The 26087-nt window shown below is 46.6% G+C and overlaps 1 protein-coding gene across 1 annotated transcript in view; it reads right to left on the reverse strand.

Moving 5' to 3' along the window:
• The window catches only part of LOC126542191 (cyclic nucleotide-gated channel alpha-3), a 382044-nt gene extending 372174 nt beyond the window's left edge, over positions 1-9870 (reverse strand). The window contains exon 1 of the mRNA XM_050189143.3: positions 7152-9870. Within this exon, the coding sequence (XP_050045100.1) occupies positions 7152-8490 (1339 nt within the window). The 5' untranslated portion in view covers positions 8491-9870. The remainder of the gene's footprint in view (positions 1-7151) is intronic.
• Positions 9871-26087: the final 16217 nt, after the last annotated feature.

The raw sequence follows: 26087 nt of genomic DNA on the forward strand, positions 1-26087 counted from the left end.
GTCATAGGCTATCCATACCTTTAGAAATAAATTTTAATTGGCTACCTCCATCTCTTTCAAAAATATAATAAACTTTGTCTATATTGTCTTATTGTATATTTAAATATATTGTGTATGTGCATGGTGTTTACATTGGAAATTTGAAACAATGTTGAAGTGAGAAAATGAGGCAGCCGCCGCTAGTGCTTCTAATGCGCTTGTCCTCCTATTGTCAGGATTTGCAGAAATAAAGCGAACGTATGAATTAAAAGCCGTGCACGCCCGTGCCAACAATGATGCAGTAAGCGATCAGCATCAATAAAATTTCAAGTGAAAAGGTCGAGGCAAGTCAAAGGAAACCTCAAATGATGTGTGTGACAAAGCTCTGGTAAAACACGGGGAATGCGGGAGATGGAAATTCAAGACGATGAGCAAAACGTGAACAATGCCAATGCAGGAGCCAACGTTTCGACAAGTGGACTTGTTTTCTTCAAGGCCCTGGTAAGGCACTTTAGGTGTGTTGGGGGGCGGGGGGAGGACCCCGGAGCTCCCCCGTAGTCGACGCGTATGAGCCTAAGTATTTCATCTCTCGATCACGACCATTATGTGGGTCGTCGTAGTCGTCGTCGTCGTCGTTGTTGATGTTATTGTTGTTGTTGTTGTTGTTGTTGTTGTTGGTGGTGGTGGTGGTGGTGGTGGTGGTGGTGGTGGTGGTGGTGGTGTTTGTTGCCATATCACAATTCACCCGGTGTTTTCCTTTCTTTCCACTCTTATCCTGAGGCCTGCTTTCTTAGCAAGAGATTTGTGATTCATTTTTTTTTATTATTGTACCAATAAACTTTGTCAAAGTGTCAACAACAAAGTAAGGGGCATGGACAGATACGAACTCTCTATACTTTTGATAACAAAAAAATACAGCACGGTGAATGTTGTAATGAGACTAATGCATGCTGATATTTTCTTCTTGCTGGCTTTCATTTTCTTCTCTGTTCTTGCTTACGCATTGTATCGATTTTTTGCATAACAGGCCTTAAAACAGTCTACCTTCCCATGTTTCTACGTTTAAAATTTCGGGATGGGCAGAAAGCTACGGTGACAGTTTTCGGCCAAACTACGTTTTCAATGTTACTCAAGGCAACAGAACGACTTTTTCAGGTCTTGAGTTTTCATACCACAAACAGCACAGACGGGAACGTAAGCCTAATGGACTGACACCAATGGCGCATGTCAAAAGTGCACGCTCATTCATCACTGTTCGTGAAAACTTAATTGCAAATCACCACTGGGTAGCGTCACTCGTACAATAAACTGCGCCAACGTCATTAATTTAGATGTGATGGCATTTATTACTACTATTCAATGTGGAGGAGCTTCGTCATACAAGACTGCTCAATGCCCATTGAGATTGTGCGTGGGAATCGAACATTAAGACGTTAAATAGATGTGAAACTGATCTAACGACGGTCATCCGTGAGATAAGAATGTCGGAGTAAAACAATTTCGCTTGGTTATTTAAAGATAGTGTATTTTCTTTTCTTCTATCGCACGGCGTATTCGCACATATTTAATTAGAATGAAGGAAAGAGTTGTGCTTATTTCAATTCCTAGCAAAATGATTGGAAAGATATTCTCTCTACCGGAGGTGCTTCGCTGAACAGGTGTAATCAATCTCCTGCTTCGAAAGTGCTCGTCGATGTGAGAGGCATTTGCCGACTTACACAATAAGGGTGCAAAAGTGCCATATTTGTTGCTGTTGTTCTCAATACACATGTAGCTGATTGTTTTGTACGTATCACCAGCTTTATTTCCAAGTAAAATGAGATTGCTAGAGTTGTGGTGTACCCAACCAGCTCATATATTAGCCCACGCTAATAACCCTATCCTCTATCCTTATCCCTACCTAACCCTGTTTCTATCCTCGTCAGTGGCCCTCAAATACATTAAAATGCAAAACACATATTTAAAAACAGAAAGCAGAAAGAAAGAAACAATCAGAGACATTCTATTTCACTGCAAAGAAAATTGTTATTCAGCAATTTTGCACGCATCTAATTTCTTGTCATTGTTATTGAGCTTGCAAAGGAAAAGTCCACTTGTCTAAACGTTGGGTCCCTCTTTACCTTGTTCTCATTTTGCTCATCGTCTTGGATTTCCATCTCCCGCCTTCAGCGTGTTTTCCTGGGATTATCGAGCTAAATGAAATTTAAGAATCTAAAGGGGCAATACAATAAGCCAGAAGCTGTCTACAGTCTTACTGTGGTGACATAAGACAGGCAAACCATTTAAATTGTACGAAGTAATCTGACACTGCAGACATCATTACGAGGCCAGAAAAATAGACCCGACGGTGATTTTCCACGACCGACATGCAGTCGTGAACAGATGAAACGTGCGACTCGTGTTACAGCGCACGTTCCGAAAATAGGGGATTTAATCTTTATAAGAGAGCATACATATTTTGTATACACTGTAATAAAACGACCTGAAGGAAAGGGTGCATGTAAATATGATTGTATTTGGTGTCCCGATGATAGATGGAACATTCACTCACAGCATGCTCTCCTCCACCGCCCCCCTCTCTCGTCCATACTCACATACCCGTTAGATATAAAGAAAACACCTATTTTAGCGATTTCCTGATACTCATTTATGTAGGGCCCATCTTTCTAGACGGTCAGTTATACTTTTTTCGCAATTGAAGCGAACAATCATACCCTACTGTCATTTGTCGGTGCGCACGTCTTGCGTAAGATACGCAAGAAAGCTAATACTTTCATAGCGAAAACTTAGTGCTTTAACTCAAGACACAATCGAATAGATACGGAAATGCGAGAGCTTTATATTTTACGCAATACTACTGGTGTACTTTATGCGCTACTACGATACTACTGCATAAGATAACACTTTACAGCTTTACGCTTCATACCGTATACGCTGTTGCTGGCGTACTTTCAACAATAAGAACGTCCTGGCAATTGATGTCCACAACTGAAGCGCTATAGATGCTTTGATGGCACTAAAGTTCCTGGGCAACATTAATGTCCACTACCTTGTTCTGCAGAACGACGAAACCCACACTGGTGTTATTGTATTACTGTTGGTGTACATTGTATTACTGTTGTGTCTTACCACCTTACTTGATTGAATAATGCATTGTAATATTGTTGTGTTTAACCACCCTGCTTGGACCTGTTTTAGGTCTGCAGTATGAAATAAATAAATAAATAAGAAATTTATGATATTGACGCAACACTTAGTGCAGCGACCTGCCGATTTTTATAAAACCTGCGACAGGTGGCGTTGCCTTACTGCAAGCTCGGCGCCTTGGCGATTCGAGCTGTCTAAGGCTCGTCTTCAAAGGTGACTGCCTAGCATCATACGTAAAGGTCGGTCACTTTCGATATATGGTACGGCCTTTCGTACCCAAACCACTTCAATGCAGAAGACGTTAAAAAATCGGACGTATGAGTGTCCTCGGCCAAAATTCAACGGTATGCCCACGATATTCCGAACAGCATGACGGCAAGTCTTTCCGTTCAACGGAGCTCAAGTGCCGAAATTGTGAAGGCTGGCACGTTGCATCCTCAAAAAAGACTGCCCACACCTAAAGATAGAGCATAAAATCTTGAGCAAGATGGCAGGGGAAGGATCTTCACAGAGAGGTGCTTCTGCTGCAATAAGACGACATTGTTACCGGAAACTAAAGCCTACGAAATCCTCTTCCGGATCAAGGGAGATGTTTTGCCCGGCAACGCCACCTCCCCTTCAATTTGTCTCCAATAAGACCACGAATGTCAGCGAAAAAAGCGGGCATGTTATTGAGGCTTTATCAAGTGAGATGTGGCCAACGCAGCTGAAGACGTGCGAAACACCAGAGCCAAAGCGCATGACTCGCCATTTAAAGGCCAATGTCGCTGCAGTTGACCACATGCGAGAGAAGGATCCGCAAGTGTTTGCTCTGCTAGTCTCCCACGGATGTCATACGTCTACTACTGACGAACAGACACTCCGGCTGCTCGTATCGCAATTCAAGTACGTTGACTCCAGTGCTTGAAAGCTTCGCATAGCACCATGGTCCATTCTTCGCTGCCCTTTCGCAATGAAGTCAAGAAACCACCTCTATTCCAGTGGAATGCCCGGGGCCTCAAATCTAGCATTTCAGGTTTTAGGCACTTTGTGTTCGAAGACCGTTTTCCCATCCTCGTAATTTGTGAACCGAACCTTCAGAGTACCATCCACATTCCTTGCTATGAGGCATTCATGTCCTCTATCTATGGTGATATGAGCAACGTCATTGTATATATTAGATGTGAACTAACATACGCAATGCACCTAGTGCCGCCTCACGATGGCAACCAGTACGTTTGTTTAATAGTAAAAACGAAGGATCTTACGATCACTCTTGTCGCCGTCTACATTGCTCTTTCAAGTCGCTTCGACTCCAAACGACTGTACGCCGTGTTCTCAGCGACACCCGGCCCTTCGAATCTCACCGGAGGTTTTAATGCTCACCATCCGCTTTCGGGGAGTTTGAAGATTGACTGCAGGGGAAAGAGACTGGTATCCTTTGTGACGCAGCAGGATCTTTATTGCCTCAACGATGGTAGCCCGATATATTTACGATGGCTTACATACAGTTAGTGCAGCGACCTGCCGATTTTTATCAAACCTGCGACAGGTGGTGTTGCCTTACTGCAAGCTCGGCGCCTTGGCGATTCGAGACTGCGCCTGTCCTGTCTTCTTCCTTGTGATCGTCTAGAAAGCGCAACCAATCTTTCCAAATACAGCTCCTGCTAGATTAGATAGCGGTCTCTCGGCGTCTTGAAAGAAACGTGCAATAGCTCCCACACATCGAACCACATAGAAGTGACCATATCCCCACCTATCTGAGGATCAAGGAACTAGTTAAGTACTCCTCTACGCCTCTCCAACGAATTGACTGGTTGGCGTTTCGGTCACAAATGGAGGAAGTACGTCAGGAAGGGAACCAGTCTAGTCTGGAACACGAAATTCAAAAAATCACGCAAAAGGCTACACGCGGCTTTCGGCCTTTCCCAAACTTTGAAGAATTCGAAGCTGAGCTGCAGCGTGTACGAGCGATTCATCAGCGGGCTGAAAGAAGATACAGGCTAACTAAAGCCATCCATAATCCCAGAGAGCGAAGGCGGATGCAAAAGACGGTTCAGCGCCGCATTGGTGCGCTACAATCTCAAAGAGAGAGAGAGAGAACTGGTTCTATATCAAAGGAAAAGTTGGCACTGCCTTCTCCAGTGCCAACCTTTTCCTTCTTGATAAAGAACCACTTAAATGGAAACGATTATGTGAGTTGTTGGATTCACGCCAATGCTTATCTCAGATTATGAAGAACCGTGCGTGGGTCACCGAAAAAGCGTGTTCTTTTCAAATCTCTCGCTTTGCACCAATTTTAATGAGAACTTTAGATTGCTGGGTAATTTTGCTCAAGACTTGCCAGCTTGCAGTTCCAACGCGCACTTACACCATGTATCACTCCTGTGTCTCGGGACTCCCGTATGGATGTAATATTTTCGGTGGAGGAGGTTGAAGTGGCACTGGCGACTTGCAGGCGTTCTTCGTCGCCTTGGCAAGATGGCGTTACCTATGCGGAACTCGGCAATCTTGGGCACGACTCGTGCTGCTAAACCATCACAACGAGTCTTGGCGGAACGGTTTGGTTCCGCGTCAATTGAAATGGTAAAACTGGTAACTCAATGTTAGATTTGACATCGTACCGCCCCATCGCTCTGGCCAGTTGCATCAGGAAAATTACAACGGAAAATTACGACGGGTACCCAGCTGGCTTCCGGCGTGGGCGCTCGTCCATAGGTAATGTCATCGATTTCGCCGCGTTTGTTCAACATCATAAACATCTCAAACGACTCACTGCGGCATTCTTCCTTGACATAAAATGCACACGATAAGTAGCACATTATGCCATTATAGAGGCTCGGATTGAAGCCAGAATCGGGGGCCCCACTTTTCAGTGGCTGTGAAGTTACTTGAACGACAAACAATTCTTCGCGATGACAGAGGACGGCGCCACGACTCGCCACCAAACATTCAGTGGAGTACCTAGTGCTCCACTCCATACAGTGGAGTGGAGTGTGCGGTGTTGAGCCTGGCAGTGTTCAACCTAGTGCTCGTTGGCCTTGTCCGATGCTTACCCAACAAAGTTCAAGTATCAATCTATGCTGATGGCATCTGCATCTAGGAATATGCTGTAACACGACTTCAGGTAGGATCAAGGCTATAAGAGGCAGCTACGTTACAATTGTTGTACGTTATACCTGTCTTATGGGAGAGGCCTTTGCCCTGCAGTGGGCGTAACCAGGCTGATGATGATGATGATGATAATGATGATGATGATGATGATGATACCTGTCTTCAGAGAAATGCTGGCTTATTGCATTTACTCGGAAGGCAATCAGGCCTTACTCTGTAAATGTCAATAGGCAAATAATTGCAAACGCACGGAAACAGCGCTTTCTAGGGGCAATTATCGACTGCGACCTATCATGGAGCCCGCACGTTTCATACCTAAAGAAGAGCTTAACATCAATAACACAGCTCCTCAAATTTCTCGGCGGAAAGTCATGGGGCACATCGGTACGATCAATGCTACAGCTGTATGATGCCTTGTTTCTCGGTTTCGCAAGATACAGCCTCCCTGTACTAGGTAACGCTTTCAAAACAGACCTGCGTGCACTCGATGGAATACGGGCTCAAGCCCTAAGGACGTATCTCGGTCTTCCAAAGTGTGCGTCGACAGCGACAACGATTGTCATAGCGCAAGATCAGCCAAGATTCGGCACGTTGCCCGACAACCGGCTCACCATCTTGCTTCTTTACCACATCCCCAGTGCACGAATTGTCTTGAGAAATCAAGCACGAAGTATGCAAGAAGTCTTATTCTTATTCCACGGGCTATATTCATTACGTTGTTGATACGTCACCTCTGCTGTAGAGTAGGTGCGCGCGTTTTTTCGCGGCGCTGAAAAATCAGCCTAATGTGACTTCACATCCAGTAGTTACGTATGACCTCCATTCCAAGCAACGCCAAAAAATGAGCGCATCGTGGCATAGTGGATCGCGTTCGCCATTCGCAACACGAGCGCGCAACGCAGCTGCCTCGATTACAAGGCAGGCAAACTCACCTTGGAACTCTTTCCGGGCCGCGCTGACGTTGGTCACAATATTGGCCACGTGGCCCAAGACGGCCGCGAAGAGAAACAAACCGAGCACAATCTGCACGACGAGGAACAGGTACTCTCCCTTCGTACGCGGCCGCGGCAGGTCGCCGATGGTGGTCAGCGCCAGCGTACTCCAGTAGAAGGCGTGCAGGTACTCGCACAGCACGTCGCTCGCTTCGCACGAGCTGCTACGGAACCAGCCGGCAGAGCCGAAGCCGTCTGTCGTCGAGATGATATGCGACAGGCAGGCGTTCCAGTGGAAAATCACCAGCACGTAGTGCGTCAGGTTCACGGCGCGGAACACGTTCGGGTAGTTGGTGTGCCGCTCGGTGCGGTCCAGGAAGGCCCAGAACCGGTAGATCTTAACGAGGCGGAAGCAGCGCAAGATCGAGTTGAAGCCGATGGAGAGATACAAGAAGTCGAGCGGCAGTAGGCAAAGCGCGTCGATGTAGAACATGGTTGAGTTCATGTAGTGCGCGCGCAGCTTCTCCGAGTCGGTCTGTAAAACCCCTTCTTCGAGGAAGCCCGTCCGGAAGTGGAAGAGTATGTCCAGCACGTACAGGAAGTCGGCGAGGTAGTCAAGCGCGAACCAGACGAATATGCTGGACGCGCTGATCTCGCAGAAGGAGAAGCGGTAGATGATGACCCAAAAGTTGTAGAGGAACGCCACGCTCACCACCATGGACCAGTAGTAGCAGAGGCGTCCCGACGGGTCGAACACAAAGGTCCATTTGCAGCGGGAGCGGTCTCCCGCCCCGCCGCCGCCACCGCTGCCGCCTCCGACGCCTCCTCCCGTCACGTCCCACTTCTCGAACTCGCGCTTAATCTCCCGGCGGCGCAGCTCGCGCGTCTTGCGCGGTATCTCCAGGTCGGAGCTGACGTGCGCGCGGTTGATGAAGGCCAGGCTCGGGCGGGACCGGACACCGTCGGCGGCGGCGGCTGACACTGATCCGCGGTGCTGCAGCTTACCCGCTACGGTCTCCAGCAGCGACTGTCGTGACGAAGCCGACTTGATGTTCTCCGAGGAACGACCCGTGTACAGGGGCGACGAGCGGCGCTCGAGGCGCTCACCGCCAGCGGAGGTGATGATTCCTGGCACCACCCTGGGTCCGTTGGTCGTGAGCGAACCGCCGCCGCCGGCGCCGTACTTGACGTTCTCGGGCGCCGCGTTGCTGACGACCGCGATCTCGTCCAGGTCGTCGTTGACGCGCATGTCCTGCCGCGAGCAAGGCGTGTACTTGACGATCCGGCCTCCGGGCTCCACGCAGCGCGCGCCGCCGGAGCGGAGCCCCATCTTCTTCATGCTTACGGCCGCCGCGGCGAGCTTGCTCGCGCCGCTGCCGAGCCTCTTCTAGGTTGGGTACAGCAGCGCGCGGCCCATGCTCGCCTCAGGGCCCGCCCGCGCGGCGATACTCTGGCGGGGGCCCGCAGCCGTCACGGACGCGCCTGCGCTTCTTCCTCGCCGCCGAGCACGGACGACCGCGCCGACTCATGCGAGGGCCGACGGGCGACGACCAGCGGGCCGCCGGGCCGCATTCACCTCGAGCAGCAGGTGGCACGCCGCGCAACCATCGCCACCGCGGGACCGAGCCAAGGGGAAGACCTCCAGGTCGCGGTCACGGCGCGCCCACGCGCTCGCGCTGGGATCCCGTCGCGGTCTTCCTCACGGCCGGCGGCGCGACGTCGACGACCGGTCGCGTCACACTCTCCGCGGCGGCAAACCCGAGCCGTCTGTCGTCGTCGGCGTGCGCAGCAGGCTTCGCGTACGATCCACTACGTCCTCGGCGCCGGTGTTCAAACCAACAGGTGTTTGGCGCTGGCCCACCCGCCGCCGCAGCGCTTTCCTCCGGTCAGCTCCCCCCTTTCACACCGCCCGTCGCCGCCGCCTCCACGGTAGGGAAGATTCTCACTCACGGAACATCCCCACCACGGTCTCGGACGCCGGAGAAGCGACGGTGAACTTCGAAAGTCGGCACCGGTGTCGCGTGCACTTTTTTTTTTTTTTTCTGGGGTCTTGACGCACCACTACACCTTGCACTGCTTCTTGCTTCGTTTCGAACCCTGTGCGGGAGGGAGAGGGAAGAAGAAGAATCGCTCGCGGCGAGCGGGTTCAGCCCAGCTCGGCAGAAATCATCGACTGGATCGCGATCGCAAGGCGTCGCGCGCTGCGCCGCTGCCGGCTCACTCGGCGCTCACCTCTCAGCATCCCTCGCTTCACCCTTTCCCAGCCTCCATCTCGACGCCGCAGCCGCCGCCTAGCTGCGTGTTAGCTGCGTGCCCTTGCCTGCGCAGCGCCAAGGGAGGGTGGCAGGCAGCGCCTCCCCAACTTCCTTCCGTTCTCCCCTCCTGTGCGCCGGCCGCGTCAAACCCTCATCCTTTTTCTTCCCCTCTCGTCCATCTTCTCTCTTCGCGAACAACTGGCGCCTGACCTCCTCGTCCTCCGCGGTTGGCAGAGAGGTTTGGACGGAGTCCATTAGGCTCGCCGGGGGAGGATGGCGGTGGGCCGAACGAAAACGACTGGGCACCCTAAGCTCTGGTGACTGCCGATTTCTGCTGGCGTAGCAGCGGGCCCCTCTAGTGTGCCAAAAAAAAGTAGGGATTGAGGAGAGAGCGAATTTCGGGATGCCCGAAGAAAGCAAGCCGCAAACGTCACTCAGGAAAAGAAGACGTCCAGCGTGCGGTACGTGGGACGAACACGTGTTTCCGTCGCTCTCGCCTCAAATGTCCGTTACTTCGGATTTTTCTTAAAGACGCTTTAATTTGTAGCAATACGAGCCTACAGTGGCATGAGCCATTTCTATTAAACTACTTGGAAATACAGGAGTATCCAGTTTCTATTACCACTTATACGGGCTACCATTATAATGCTGTTTTCCTTCATTGTTTCGGATACTTGCGTGTGAATTGTGGTATTACCGTTAATCCTTACTCATATTAAGCGGCACACTCATTCTGCAGAACAACTTCCCTTTAGAGCTTACGCACTTTATGTGCAGTTCTTAGTACACGAGCGCACGTGCCTGTAATCTAACCAATGGCAGCTGTCGCAGTCATACAGCTGTCACGCGGTTATTCAGGAGTATAGACAACACCTTTGCTCTCCTGCTCAATGCCGCTGCGCACTGCATTGGCTTCGCGCCTCCCGCGGTAAAGGCAGCTCGCAGTTTACGGTGACCAACGCCAATACCGATGCCTCGTCACTTTCGAGTGGCAGCCGAGCCAGGCGTTGAGCTAATTCTTCCGAGTAACGCCTTTATGATGCGGAACAAATATTTACGTGAGACATAGCACACTGAAAAGAACTGAATCCGGAGTTTTAAAACACAATTATTACTGGTATATCACAATTCGCGCCCTCAATTCAGTAATTGAAGATATCGTTAATTAATTTCATTTAGTTATCGATAATTCAGTTATGAAAAAAAAATCCTCCCGGTGCGATACGTCACTGCTGACAGAATACCATTGGTTGCGTCCTCGTGTATTCTATATTTTATTTTGAAGAGCCCACCTAACGCTAGCTGGGACACCCTGTATTTTATGATTGAGAAGATAACCTGACACTCATATGTGCCTCAGACTGTCACAAGCGAGCTCCTTCTTTCTAAACTACGTACGTACCTTGCGTAAGAAGCTGGCCTTCTCGCATATCTCTGCGAAGGGCAGCTTCTGGCGCCCGCGCACAAGTCCTGCGCGGCGAAATTCGACACTCGCTTCTTTCTGCCTGCGCAAGCACTTCGCGCGCGCCACTACCCGGCAAACTGAATCAGTCCAATCTTCCACCGCACAGCCAGCCCGCATTCTGCACCGAGGCGCGAGTCGTCGAGACCGGCCGGAGCTGTCGCCCCACTCGGGGCTCGCTAAAAACCTCGAGCATAACCAGCAGAGGGACCAAGCGGTCGCCCCCTCTTTTCCTCGGCGATCCCGCATTCTTCTCCGATGCGCACGCAGGTGCGACACCGAAGAGATCCTGGAAACAGAGAAAAGCAAAAGGAAAACTCATTGCAACCCAACAGAAGAGTGTACCCCTTCGAAGCTATAAAAGTGCTTACTGGGAAGTTCCTGTTCATTCGTCGCGTGTTTACCACGAAGGAATGCGAGCATTATCCTTCCTTGGGCGGCGCGCCTTTTGAGTGTACTACTATACACACGCGCGCTTCATGGGAAGCGCGCGCTTTCATCTGTTTACGGAAGTCGTGTCGTCTTGCAGCAAGTTTCTTCGTGAGCTACCGTTAAACATACAAGAAATGAATTGTGTAAAAGAATGTGTAAAATTGCCTACACCTTCATGGCGAATGGAATGGAAACGCACTGGTTCATTCTCTTGAGTGAACATCTCTATCATTCGAAAAATGTCAGTTAGCTTTCTTCTTTTTATTTTTCTCTCCTGCACATAAGGTGTCCAATAGTTCGACTGTTTTTGCGTCATCATTTTCTTTATTACTTTGTTTGATTCTAAGTTCATCGTTTTTTTTTCTTTAATGGTGTAAGATGTTGATGCGAGCATATATCTACTTTATAAACTCTGCGATATCCATTACTTGTTTCCCTTTATTTTTGTTCGGCTGGCTGTTTCCCCATCTTCAATCATTTCTATTGATTCATAGTATTTTTGTGCTCACATTATCAGGGTTATACGCGGTCTCTTTGTTTAGGCAATGAATTCTGGGCTCCATTTCAAAATCGAAATGAAGTCGGACGAAGCAAACGTTTGCCAGCATCTGCACGTGAATCCCGAGAAAGCGCTGTCTATCTATAAACTTAATTATATATAAGCAGGCTCATCACCTTTCTGTAATTTCTTTTTGAATGAAACATACGAGAAGTGGTCGCACCAAAAATGAATAGCCGTAACAAACACGGTGAAGAACGCTTCGTTCGAGAGCTCAACATTTTGTGTATTTGGCCCAGTCCTAGATTTCTGTGAAACGAAAGGGCGTACGGTGCACGAAATTAATATAACCTTAGCCCCAGTTGTTCATCAGGCTACGGGATATTTGCGATGGCGGCGCGACAATATTAGGCCATCTAAAAAAAGAAGATTAACTCGCTCACAATAACTTCGTTTCTGTTGATGTAGTGATGAGTTTGAGTCTACGAGTCGCTAGTTGGACTTAGACATGTCCTGGGCTTTGAAACGTCGTTTCTCTTCGCAAGCCACACTTCTATGTCACCCAACGCGCAGAAAACAAAATCATTTACAGGTAGGCGTGCCTGATAAGGACAAACGATAACAGAGGCCGAATTAACAAAGCTTTTTCTTCCTCAGAGTTCCTTGTGATTTGACTGGCCATATTTAGTGGCAATATGTCCAACATCACAACTGACTGGCCGCTGCTTTTAACAATTCCAGCATAATATATTTTTTTCTGAATACAGCCTGAGAAAATTGGTGAATACATACTGTCTGGCCTAATTCACAAATGTAGCACTTCATTTGGAAAAGTTACGGCGCTGCAGACAAGAACAGAAGAAAAAGAAATACTGAAACAAATATCTAATTTCGCTCTACATGAACAATTCTTACAATGAGCAGCAAGGTGACGGTGTGCTATGCTGTGAACCTTCTTTCAAATGAAATCAGTTTCCTTGTCTGATAAACAATGTAACTGGACCCGTATTTAGGATAAGCTCTTATGCTAGAATTTAGAACATTTCGTAAGAGCGAATTCCAGCCAATCCCGGTGCTTGAGATTTTTTTAGTTAAGTCTGCAAGCCAAAAGCGAATAGCAATCGAAGAGTAATTACGACGGAACAGCTCTGTGAATTTGGTCTTTGATTACTTCAAGCAGCCTGTGCACTAAGGGTTCTGCATGTCATATGACTTAACTGCTCCTCGGGGCAAATTACTTGAAGATAGTACTTGATGTGCCATGGGTGTCTTGTGTCTTTGTTAGTGCAAAAAAACAATGCCGACATGATTAACCACGTCTCTCGAATTGCCACGTCAATTAGCAATTCAAGCGAATCATTTTACAGATCTTTGTGGCAAAAACAAACCAATTAAAATCCACCTCATAAAAAAACCACGTGCATAACTTAGGAGGGCGTTAAAATTTAAAAGACCTATTCACCTGTATTTATCACTAAAAAAATGCACATAGTCACCTGCTTTGATAAAAAACATTCGGTTCGGTGTAGATGTAGGGTCAGTACACAGCGGCGTGCAATTCTTGCTTGACGTTTTGAACGTAAAACAACGACAACAACAACAAAACGTAATGATCTATCGAAAATTGCAAAGCGCGTGCGTGTGCAGTAGGCGCGTCGTGCTCATTTGCGTAAATGCAGATCACCGCAAACGGAGCTGTCGTTCAGCGTGTGACAGAGGAGGCATTTCGCGACTTCGTCTCACGCGGAGCGCCAAAGCTAATAAGCACAAAATTGCGCGCGCCCGTAATTACGGAGAGCGAAGCACCGTGCCCATCCTCTTCCGACGAACTCGCTGTGCCGTTGCGATCCTTATTTAGGGTGGCGACGGCGGTTTCTCGCCATATTACGCCGCAGTGCTCGCCGAATAGGTTACCTTATGCAGATCAGTTTTCGTAATCTATAAAAACAAAGCCCCGGCTGGGAGTATTTCTAGTTGTTTATGCAACTAGAAACACAACACCTAATCGCAGCCGCCTCTCTCTTTGTACAAAGCACGCGGGAGGCGTTTCCTGCTTCAGCTGATAATAGGCGCTACGGCGGGGGATGCGTGTATTAGGGGACTGCGTGCTCGTTTGACCTCGACCCGCCTGCAGACGTGTGCGCGTGCGTGCGTGTATCCGTGTGTACATGTGTACGTATATGTGTGTGTGCGCGCCCACAAATAGACTAATTAAATGTGTCGCGCGACACATTTAATTAAGTAAACATTTTTTTACGTCGCTGGTAAAATACAGGAAACGTACCCAAGCGGTGTGAACAAATGGTACGTTGCAGAGACCAAGATTGTTCAGCTCACTTACTAAAAAAAAATTATGCGCATCCAACGCACATCGTAGAATATCTGTGAACCAAATCTTTCGTGAAGCGGTCAATCAAGTGCTACTGACTTGCCCATTTCACTCCTGCATCTCGGACCTAACAAAAGGCGGCTCGCGTGCGCATGCGCTCTCGCTCGCCCACGCTACGCAATGCGACACTCGTGGCGATCATCTCAAAGAAATAGTTGGCGTTGGCACGACAGAAGCATAGATGCGATTGTTAAGAGCATCAGGCATCTGTGCTCGGGGACAGAAATTCGATCCCGCCAATGGGACCGTACTTGTCTCTATTTAAGAAACAGTTCTTCGGCACAGCAGTGCCCAGCTGCCATGATCATTAAAGTCTGGGAGTGTTCGTTAATAAAACTGCGCTTTAATACAACGGCACGGATGCGTCCTATTCATAGCGTTCAAGTTACTTTGTGTGGAATGAGCAGTTCAGGAAAGTTGCACTGTATTCCGTCGTGCTCGTCAGGGACGTATAGGGTGCGTTTTTTCTTGTTTTTATCTTTTTTTAACTGCGCCAAATTTTTACAAATTGCCTCTGACCCTTGATGTAGCCCTGAATCCAATTCTAACCCTTGATCTAAATTACTCGATGAAGCGACCGTCACCTCCACGAGAAATCGAAATGCTGGATTGAATATTTAGCATAATCACTGTAATTAGCTGTCTGATTAATTATTTTGCGGCGCATTATTTAATCTACGAATTATAGCTGGTGAATTCGCAAGGCGTATTCGCTCGGAACTAATTCTCAGCACTGCACCAGTTCCGAGATATTAATTTTCAAAGTGTCCGACGGGGTGAGTTGGCGTTCCAGTTACTTCTTTTAATAAAATGCTGTTTTATGCATTGAATCACAAATAACTGGAACACCAATGCATTTTGTCGGACACACTGAAAATAAATATTTCGACACTGCTGTGGTCCAGAAAATACGCTCCTAGTGGATACGCCTTGCGAGCTCACTAGCTGCAATTCGTAAATAGAAGTATGTGCCATCAGATAAATTCATTAAAAATAAGTTAGCGCATTTATCTTTATTGTTCAAATATTCTTAGCAGTAATAGCCGCCTCATCGGGTAACTTAGATCAAGGATTAGAATTGTGCTATCTGCTACAAGCAATTTCAAAAAAATTGTTGCGGCTGAAGAAAGCACCTTGTCTACATTTGATTACCCACGCGTTGCAGAGCATTCCATTCGTCGCTTCAAATACAAATTACAAACTCTTGCGTAAGTGGTAATTATTTTATGCGAAGCATTCTTGTCGAGTTCAACACACTTTTTTGTACCGACTATCATCATCATCATCATCAGCCTGATTACGCCCACTGCAGGGCAAAGGCCTCTCCCATACTTCTCCAACTACCCCGGTCATGTACTAATTGTGGCCATGTTGACCCTCCAAACTTCCTAATCTCATCTGCCCACCTAACTTTCTGTCGCCCCCTGCTACGCTTCCCTTCCCTCGGAATCCAGTCCGTAACCCTTAATGACCATCGGTTATCTTCCCTCCTCATTACATGTCCTGCCCATGCCCATTTCTTTTTCTTGATTTCAACTAAGATGTCATTAACGCGCGTTTGTTCCCTCACCCAATCTGCTCTTTTCTTATCCCTTAACGTTACACCTATCATTTTTCTTTCCATAGCTCGTTGCGTCGTCCTCAATTTAAGTAGAACCCTTTTCGTAAGCCTCCAGGTTTCTGCCCCGTACGTGAGTACTGGTAAGACACAGCTGTTATACACTTTTCTCTTGAGGGATAATGGCAACCTGCTGTTCATGATCTGCGAATGCCTGCCAAACGCACCCCAGCCCATTCTTATTCTTCTGATTATTTCACTCTCATGATCTGGATCAGCAGTCACTACCTGTCCTAAGTAGATGTATTCTCTTACCACTTCCAGTGCCTCGCTACCTATCGTAAACTGCTGTTCCCTTCCGAGACTGTTAAACATTACTTTAGTTTTCTGCAGATTCATTTTTAGTCCCACCCTTCTGCTCTGCCTCTCCAGATCAGTGAGCATGCATTGCAGTTGGTCCCCTGAGTTACTAAGCAAGGCAATATCATCAGCGAAGCGCAAGTTACTAAGGTATTCTCCATTTACTCTTATCCCCAATTCTTCCCAATCCAGGTCTCTGAATACCTCCTGTAAACACGCTGTGAATAGCATTGGAGAGATCGTATCTCCCTGCCTGACGCCTTTCTTTATTGGGATTTTGTTGCTTTCTTTATGGAGGAGTACAGTGGCTGTGGAGCCGTTATAGATATCTTTCAGTATTTTTACATACGGCTCGTCTACACCCTGATTCCGCAATGCCTCCATGACTGCTGAGGTTTCGACTGAATCAAACGCTTTCTCGTAATCAATGAAAGCTATATATAATGGTTGGTTATATTCCGCACATTTCTCTATCACCTGATTGATAGTGTGAATATGATCTATTGTTGAGTAGCCTTTACGGAATCCTGCCTGGTCCTTTGGTTGACGGAAGTCTAAGGTGTTCCGGATTCTATTTGCAATTACCTTAGTAAATACTTTGTAGGCGACGGACAGTAAGCTGATCGGTCTATAATTTTTCAAGTCTTTGGCGTCGCCTTTCTTATGGATTAGGATTATGTTAGCGTTCTTCCAAGATTCCGGTACGCTCGAGGTCTTGAGGCATTGCGTATAGAGGCTGGCCAGTTTTTCTAGAACAATCTGCCCACCATCCTTCAGCAAATCTGCTGTTACCTGATCCTCCCCAGCTGCCTTCCCCCTTTGCATAGCTCCCAAGGCTTTCTTTACTTCTTCCGGCGTTACTTCTGGGATATCGAATTCCTCTAGATTATTCTCTCTTCCATTATCATCGTGGGTGCCACTCGTACTGTATAAATCTCTATAGAACTCCTCAGCCACTTGAACTATCTCATCCATATTAGTAATGATATTGCCGGCTTTGTCTCTTAGCGCATACATCTGATTCTTGCCAATTCCTAGTTTCTTCTTCACTGCTTTTAGGCTTCCTCCGTTCCTGAGAGCTTGTTCAATTCTATCCATGTTATACTTCCTTATGTCAGCTGTCTTACGCTTGTTGATTAACTTCGAAAGTTCTGCCAGTTCTATTCTAGCTGTAGGGTTAGAGGCTTTCATACATTGGCGTTTCTTGATCAGATCTTTCGTCTCCTGCGATAGCTTACTGGTATCCTGTCTAACGGAGTTACCACCGACTTCTATTGCACACTCCTTAATGATGCCCACAAGATTGTCGTTCATTGCTTCAACACTAAGATCCTCTTCGTGGCTTAAAGCCGAATACCTGTTCTGTAGCTTGATCTGGAATTCCTCTATTTTCCCTCTTAGCGCTAACTCATTGATCGGCTTCTTATGTACCAGTTTCCTCCGTTCCCTCCTCAGGTCTAGGCTAATTCGAGTTCTTACCATCCTGTGGTCACTGCAGCGCACCTTACCGAGCACGTCCACATCTTGTATGATGCCAGGGTTAGCGCAGAGTATGAAATCTATTTCATTTCTAGTCTCGTCGTTCGGGCTCCTCCATGTCCACTTTCGGTTATTCCGCTTGCGGAAGAAGGTATTCATTATCCTCATATTATTCTGTTCTGCAAACTCTACTAATACCTCCCCCCTGCTATTCCTAGTGCCTATGCCATATTCCCCCACTGCCTTGTCTCCAGCATGCTTCTTGCCTACCTTGGCATTGAAATCGCCCATCAGTATAGTGTATTTTGTTTTCACTCTACCCATCGCCGATTCCACGTCTTCGTAGAAGCTTTCGACTTCCTGGTCATCATGACTGGATGTAGGGGCGTGGACCTGTACAATCTTCATTTTGTACCTCTTATTAAGTTTCACAACAAGACATGCCACCCTCTCGTTAATGCTATAGAGTTCCTGTATGTTACCAGCTATGTTCTTATTAATCAGGAATCCGACTCCTAGTTCTCGTCTCTCCGCTAAGCCCCGGTAGCACAGGACGTGCCCGCTCCTTAACACTGTATATGCTTCTTTTGGCCTCCTAACTTCACTGAGCCCTATTATATCCCATTTACTGCCCTCTAATTCTTCCAATAGCACTGCTAGACTCGCCTCACTAGATAGTGTTCTTGCGTTAAACGTTGCCAGGTTCATATTCCAATGGCGGCCTGTCCGGAGCCAGGGATTCTTAGCACCCTCTGCAGCGTCGCAGGTCTGACCGCCGCCGTGGTCAGTTGCTTCGCAGCTGCTGGGGACTGAGGGCCGGGGTTTGATTGTTGTGTTCATATAGGAGGTTGTGGCCAAGTACTGCACCAGGGTGGCCAATCCTGCTCTGGTGAGGGAGTGTGTTACCGGTTCTGGTCACCGGCATCAGGCCACACTCCAGGCCTGTTTATGCAATTTTATCAACACGCGGATTTTTTTTTTTTTTTTTTTTAATCCGGTGGAAAATTGCGCGGCACCGGGATTCGAACCACGGACCTCTTGCACGCGAGGCGGGTGTTCTACCTCTACGCCACCGCTGTCCCGCTATATATGAAGGCTATCTGGCCACTGGACATTCTTGGGAGTCATTCCCGTAGATCATCATCATCATCGTCGTCAACCTATTTTATGTCTGCTGCAGGACGATGGACTCTCCCTGCGATCTCCAATTACCCCTGTCCTGCGCCAACCGATTCCAACTAGCGCCTGCGAATTTCTTAATTTCATCACCCCACCTTCGGCTGTCTTCGCCTGCACTTCCCTTGTAACCATTCTGTAACCCAAATGGTCCACTGGTTATCTAACCTACGCATTACATGACCTGCCCAGCTCCATTTCTTTCTCTTAATGTCAATTAGGATATCGGCAAACCCCGCTGTTTGCTCTCTGATTCATACCGCTCTCTTCCTGTCTCTTAACGTTACGCCTAACATTCTTCGTTCCATCGCTCTTTGTGTGGTCATTAACTTATTTTCGCGCTTTTTTTGTCAGTCTCCAAGTTTCTGCCCAATATCTCAGCACCGGTAGAACACATTGATTGTACACCTTTCTTTTTAATGATAATGGTAAAGCTTCCAGTCAGGATCTGAGAATATCTGCCGAATGCGCTCCAACACATTTTTTTTTTCTGTTAGTTTCCTTATCATGACCACGGTCCCCTCTGAGTAATTGACCTTGATTTACCTACTCCTTCACAGTCTCTAGAGGCCGACTGGCGATCCTGAACTTTTGTTCCCTTGTCTGACTATTGATCATTATTATTTTCTTCTGCATATTGATCTTCAACCCCACTCTTATACTCTCTCTGTTAAGGTCCTCAATCATTTGTTGTAACTCGTACCCAGTGTTGCTGAACAGGACAGTTCTCATCTGCAAATCAAAGAATGCTGAGATATTCGCCACTGTTCCTTACTCCTAAGCCTTTTCAGTTTAATAGCTTGAACACTTCTTCCAATCACGCAGTGAATAGCATTGGAGCGATTGTGTCTCCTTGCCTGACCCCTTTTTTATAGGTATCTTCCTACTTTTCTTGTGTAGAATTATGGTAGCTGTGGAATCTCGTTATTTATTTATTTATTTATTTATTTATTTATTTATTTATTTATTTATTTATTTATTTATACTGCGATCTTTTACAAAATCTTAGCAGGGTGGGAACATACAAGTACATTCATACAAACATAAAGTTCAATCAATCATGCCGACGCTTGAATTCAACATGGCAAAAAGACAGAATGCATGAAAAAAGGAGCAAATAAACTATGTGCGGTTGAGTCATTAATGCAGGTGCGCCTGAAAACGGGATAAAAAATTTTGTGCAACGACTTCATCAGGAAGTTTATTCTAATCAACTATTGTTCTTGTAAAATAAGAGTATTTGAAACAGTTGTTGTGCGGAGTTAACGGGGTTACTGCTAGGGAGTGTTTATGACGAGTAGCATAACCACTTAAAGGTGTTAAGGAAGGAAGGAAGGAAAAAGTGGAGAAGGAAGGCAGGGAGGTTAACCAGTTTTGCCTAACCGGTTTGCTACCCTACACATGGGAGGGGGATGGGGGGGATGAAAGATGGGGAGAAGAGATAGAGGGCACATAACACGGCACACACATCGTTGGTTACAGTCTGTCACTCTTGTGTGGTACGTGACATCACTGTCACAGTCGCTTGTCCAAGCCCGTATCCTTCATAAACCGAAGTAGTCCCTTCGTCGCCTTCAGCTGCGATGTCTTCAGTCGGCGATATGTGAAAATGGTTGCAACTGACAATGGTCTACTGTCAAGGTGCGCTAGAACGGACGCCATGGACTGTCTCTGAACATTATATTCAGGACAGTCGCACAGAATGTGTTCCAGCGTCTCCTCGCAAAGACAGGCATTGCAGAGAGCGTTGTCGGCCATTCCAATGCGAAACGAGTAAGATTTCGTGAAGGCCACCCCTAGCCATAAGCGATAAAGCAGGGTGGCCTCACTTCGGCGGAGTCCGGTTGGCATACAGAGATGCATCAAGGAGGGCAGGTCGTGTTGATGATCGCTGCGGTTGGTCTGGCTGCTTGGTGTGCACCATAGAGAGAGCGTGATCTCCTGTGCAAGCACTTGAAGTCTGCTGGCTGCGTCGGAACGTGAAAGTGGTATGGCCTCTTCCTGTGTGTCTTCAAGAGCTGTCCGAGCGGCTTTATCGGCGTCTTCATTTCCGATGACGCCGCAGTGACTTGGCAGCCACTGAAACGTCACGTGATGTCCTTTCTCATGTGATGTATGAAGTAGGCATCTAATATCGAATACGAGCTGTTCAGATGGCCCGCGACGCAGAGCTGATAGTACAGATTGTAGGGCTGCCTTTGAGTCGCTGAAAATTGACCATTGTCGAGGTGGTTCCCGATTGACAAAACAAAGTGCAGCTCGAAGAGCAGCTAGTTCCGCAGATGTAGATGTCGTTGGGTGGTCAGTCCTAAAGCTGATGGTAATACCTCTTTCTGGGACGACTGCAGCACCGGACGAACACTGGATGTTTGTGGAACCGTCAGTATAAATATGTGCACTGTCTGCGTACCTCTCGTGCAGAAGAAGCAGAGACAGTTGTTTCAGCACAGGCGACGACAGCTCAGACTTTTTCCCGATTCCTGGCACGTTGAGATGGACTGTGGGGCTGACAAGGCACCAAGGGGGCATCGATGGTTTAGATGCAGCGGTGAAGCCCGAGGGAAGTTTGTCGTTGTACTTGACAATAGTTTTTGAGAATGATGCTTGGTGCCTGTCTGAAGGTAGTGTACTGAACAACACCTGCAAGACAAATATTCGTGTTCTGCAAGCAGCGCAAGCTCAAGCACTCAGAGTTTGTCTTGGTTTGCCGAGATGCACGTCAACTGAGGCAACTATTGCGATTGCTCGGGACCATCCAATGCAGACTCACATCACGGTGGAAACCCTGAGAACGCATATCAGACATTTGGCACGGGCCCCCTATCACCACCTTAAAGGTGTTAAGATGTGCGAAGTATCAATATGGTAGTGGTCATTCATGAGCTGAAAAAAATAATTTTAATCGGTTTCTTGGAAATAGATATTTTCCAAGATACTTACGTAAGCGGCCTGTACTCCTTGATTACGTAATGCCTCTATGGCTGCTGGTATCTCTACTGAATCAAATGCCTTTTCGTAATTTATGAAAGCCATATAGAGAGGCTGATTGTACTCTGCAGAATTCTTGATTACCTTATTGATGACACGGATGTGATCCATTGTAGAGTATTCCTTCCTGAAACCAGCCTGTTCCCTTGGTTGACTGAAATCCATTGCTGCCCTTATTGTATTGAAGATTACCTTGGTGAATATTTTATATAATACTGGAAGTGAGCTAATGGGCCTATAATTTTTCAATTCTTTAACCTCTCCCTTTTTGTGGATTAGTATAATGTTGGCATTCTTCCAGTTCTCTGGCACCCTTCAAGTGGATAGACAGGTCGTATAATGGGCCGCCATTTTTTCAAACATTGTCTCTTCCATCTTCCATCGACTGGTATTCCATCTTCTCCTGCCGCTTTCCCCCTTTCCATGTCATGCGAGGCCCTTATAACTTCATCGCTAGTTATAAGAGGAGCGTCTGTAGCCTGTTCATTACTGCTTCGAATGGAGTTGTGGCTGCTTTGGGCACTGTAAAGGTTAGTGTAGAATTATTCGGCTGCTGGTACTATATCTTCGAGATTGCTGATGACATTGCTCTGCTTATCTTTCAGTGCATACATCTTGGTTTGTCCGACGCCAAGTTTCGTTCTCACTGATTTCAGGCTGCGTCCATTTTTTACTGCTTCCTCAGTTTTTCTCACGTTATAATTTCGGATATCCCTTATTTTCTCCTTGTTGATTAGTTTTGACAGTTCCGTGAATTCTATCTGATCTCTTGAGTAGGACGCTTTCATTCTTTGTCATTTCTTTATTAGGTCCTTTGCTACTTGGAAGAGCTTACCTACTAATTGCCTTGGTGCCTTACCTTCCACTTCAATTGCTGCTTCTGAAGCCAGCCTAGTTACGGTTTCATTCATGGCCTCTATGTCCAATTCATCTCTCCGTTCTAAGGCTGCATATTTGTTTGCAAACGCCAACCTGAATTGTCCTGCGTCTTCCTAGCCAAGTTTACTCTTTCTCTCTTCAAATTGAGATGAATCCGAGCCCTTACGAACCTATGATCACTGCACTTTACCCTACCTAACACTTCTACATCCTGCACTACGCTGGGATCGCCCGAAAGTATGAAATCAATTTCATTTCTCGTTTCGCCATTAAGGCATTCGTAGGTCAACTTTTTGTTCCAACGCTTCCTGAAGAAGGTGTTCATTAATCACAGCTTATTCCTTTCCGCAAATTCTACCAACGGCTCTCCTCGTGTGTTCCTAGAATCCACGCCGCAGTTGCCAACTGCTTGTCACCAGCCTCTTTTTTCTCCACTTTTACATTGAAGTCGCCCATGACTAAAGTATGTTGAGTTTCCACTTTTCGCACTGCTAATTCAACATCTTCATAAAACTGTTCTATTTCTTCATCATCGTGACTGGAGGTCGGAGCGTAGGTTTGTACAACCTTCTTTCTATACCTCTTATTCAGCTTTATTACGACTAGTGCTACCCTCTCATTAATGCTGTAGAATTCGTCAATCTTGCCTGATATGTCCTTGTGGATTAGGAATCCTACCCCGTATTGCTTCTTATCTGGCAGTCCTCTATAACAGAGGACGTGGCCATTTGTCAGCAATATATAAGCTTCACCTGTTCTTCTAACCTCACTAAGGCCAATGATATCCCAAACAATTCCTGACAGTTCCTCAACGAGTGCTGCTAGGCTAGCTTCATTCAAAGGGTGCGGGTGCTAAACGTTGCAAGTGGCAGTTTCCATAGGTGGCCTGTCCGGGTCCAGAGATTCTTAGCACCCCCTGCTGCGTTACAGGCCTGAGCGCCGCCTTGGTCAGGTGCTACGCAGCTTCTGGGGTTTGAGGGTCATTGGTTAATCGAATGAGTAATTGCGGCGGCAGTGGCCTAATAGTGTGCCAGGGAGGCCAATTCCTGTTCTGGTGAGGGAGTGTCTTGTTGAAGCTTAGTGGTTATTTCTAATTAGTGCATTCTAAGAATGTGGACCATTTCCGTGGGTATGTTCCGCTACACACTGAACCTTCTTGATGCCAACTTGGGTATACGCTACTAGCATGCGCCACTGCGGCCACTGTGTAGTCTAAGAATGTGGTCCTGGGCCGATAGGAAACTTGGTATGTTGCCCGGAACAGCTAGGTATGAGCTACTGGGTATGTGTCACTGAGTGCAGTATATAATCATACCCTGCCAAACCAAAAATACTTCGCATTATGTAGACCTAAACTGAACTTGAATCTGCTGCAGTTTTTTTCGCTCTTTTTGAAGCCCATTACTTGAAACCTAAATATACTACCAGGTTACATAGCGCGGAAAGAAAAACCACAAAAATAAGGACTGGGCGACACAACACCTGACACAACATTTGCGCTCTGCATGTCGTCTAGTCGTTCTTTTTGTGGCCGTTTTCTCTCCGTTGTATATAACCTCATTGTAATAAATCAACAAGACCGAATTTCCAAGCTCCTAAATATTATGTTTCGTAACATTTGCCAAGATATGTTCCTTACAGATATATGTAATTAGATTCAACGCCACTCTCAGCTAGAATTTTCCCAAACGCATTGCTGTCTTATCACTTGTAGAATTAGCACAACCAAGCTTGCCATGATTTCAATTATACAGCATCAAACGTGACTTGGATTCACTTCTTATCGTTGCAGAGAAGCAGTGTAGGATCAAAATGCAGAAATAATAAAGATTACGGCCTCAACAATAAACCGCGAAGCACCCGTAAAGAAATTCGAAGACAAGCAAGCGGTGCTAAAGATCTGCGGCATGCATTGCACAGGCTTTCTTACTAGCCTCCTGATGCAAAAGGCAAACAGACTCACAAACGCGAACGGCTCGTTTCTTTTCCACGTTTTTCAGTGCACTCTATTTGGCATCAAAAAAACTATCTGAGCCAGTTGGTTGGTATTCTGAAAAAAAAAAAACAACGAAGGCTCTTAGATTAATTCTGTCTATCGCGTGCTGCAAATGAGAAAACAATTTGTAAAGCGTGGGATGTCTACCTTTGACATCTTGCCATATTTGTTATCTCTCTCTCTCTTTCTTACTATTTTCTGGGACCTCGTGGCAAGAGGCGACGAAGACAGATTGACTTATGGGGAACATACCTGCAGCTTGGGCGAGGTGCTGAAATCCACTGTCTTCGTACTTTTATTTTTTTGGTTGAATGGAAGAGAGCACAATGCGAGATGGGCTAAAGTGAAGAGAAACATCAGCATAATATTTATTCAAGTAAGTACGTCGAACCTTCTGCCGAATCTTTGCCAGGAAGACAAACTTAGCCTTGTCCACCTCAAAAGCGTCCTTCTCGAATAGCGGCGTGCAGTATGGCGCACGTGTGTTTTGATACACTATAAGAGGATTCCCCTATCTTTGCTTGACGTCGATACGGTGAGTGCACCTTTGACGTCTTTGACGTAAGTGTTGGCAGAAAACAAGGAAACCTTGTATTTAATTACGAAAGAAAAGACGCTTCATCACACCCACCGCTTGGTACTTCAGACAAAGATTTTTTAGGATCACGTCATAGAAAACATGGCAGGCGCGCATACGCACAGAAACAAACAAAGATAAGTGAAAAGTTAGCCATATAAATTAATAAAAATGGCGACGTCCGTGTGGAGTGGCACACTAGTTTCGTCTTCCGTTTGCTGGTTAAAGAGGTACTTGAACAATATTGTTGTATCTCACTTTCTTTTTTTTTCTTGTTAGATAGTTGCTAACTCCGTAATAACGGCAATGTTTGAGAATTCCTCGACCCATTAAATACCTAATTACATCCTCTTTACCGCGATTAATTGAAAAGAAAGTGCCAATAGCACCGTAGATTTCTGGCCTAGGATGTGTTAACAAGCATGCCCTTTAAATAAATTGCAGATCTCCCGTGCTGTTGTAGTTCTGCCTGCAGAGTGGGAGCATTAAAACTTACTGCACACACTGGCGTGACAATCACGCGTTGGGCTGATACGTTTGGCTTCGGTCGCGTTCAGTGATACTCTCTCGTAATTTTTTTTGCTTCCTCTTCGCTGGAAACGCGCAGCGTCCTTCTCACCTTCTCACCTCTATCTCCTTAAGTCGCAAGTTAATTCTGTCTGAAGAAAATTTAGTTTCACCGCATTTCTTGCATTGTCATTATCATGAAAATTGCAGAACTGGATAAAGAATTAAGAGTTTCTAACTTTTTGCGAGTTTTGTTAGTCTTCAAACTGTGAACTCCATGCGATGACTCTCTATTGGAACATCAGATATGAGAAATGTAGCTGTTTCGTGTTTAGTATTCTTCTAAGAAACCTATCCAGCCACTCGAAAAATTTAGCTG

This window comes from Dermacentor andersoni, chromosome 2, assembly GCF_023375885.2.
Source record: "Dermacentor andersoni chromosome 2, qqDerAnde1_hic_scaffold, whole genome shotgun sequence".
Lineage (NCBI taxonomy): Eukaryota > Metazoa > Arthropoda > Arachnida > Ixodida > Ixodidae > Dermacentor > Dermacentor andersoni.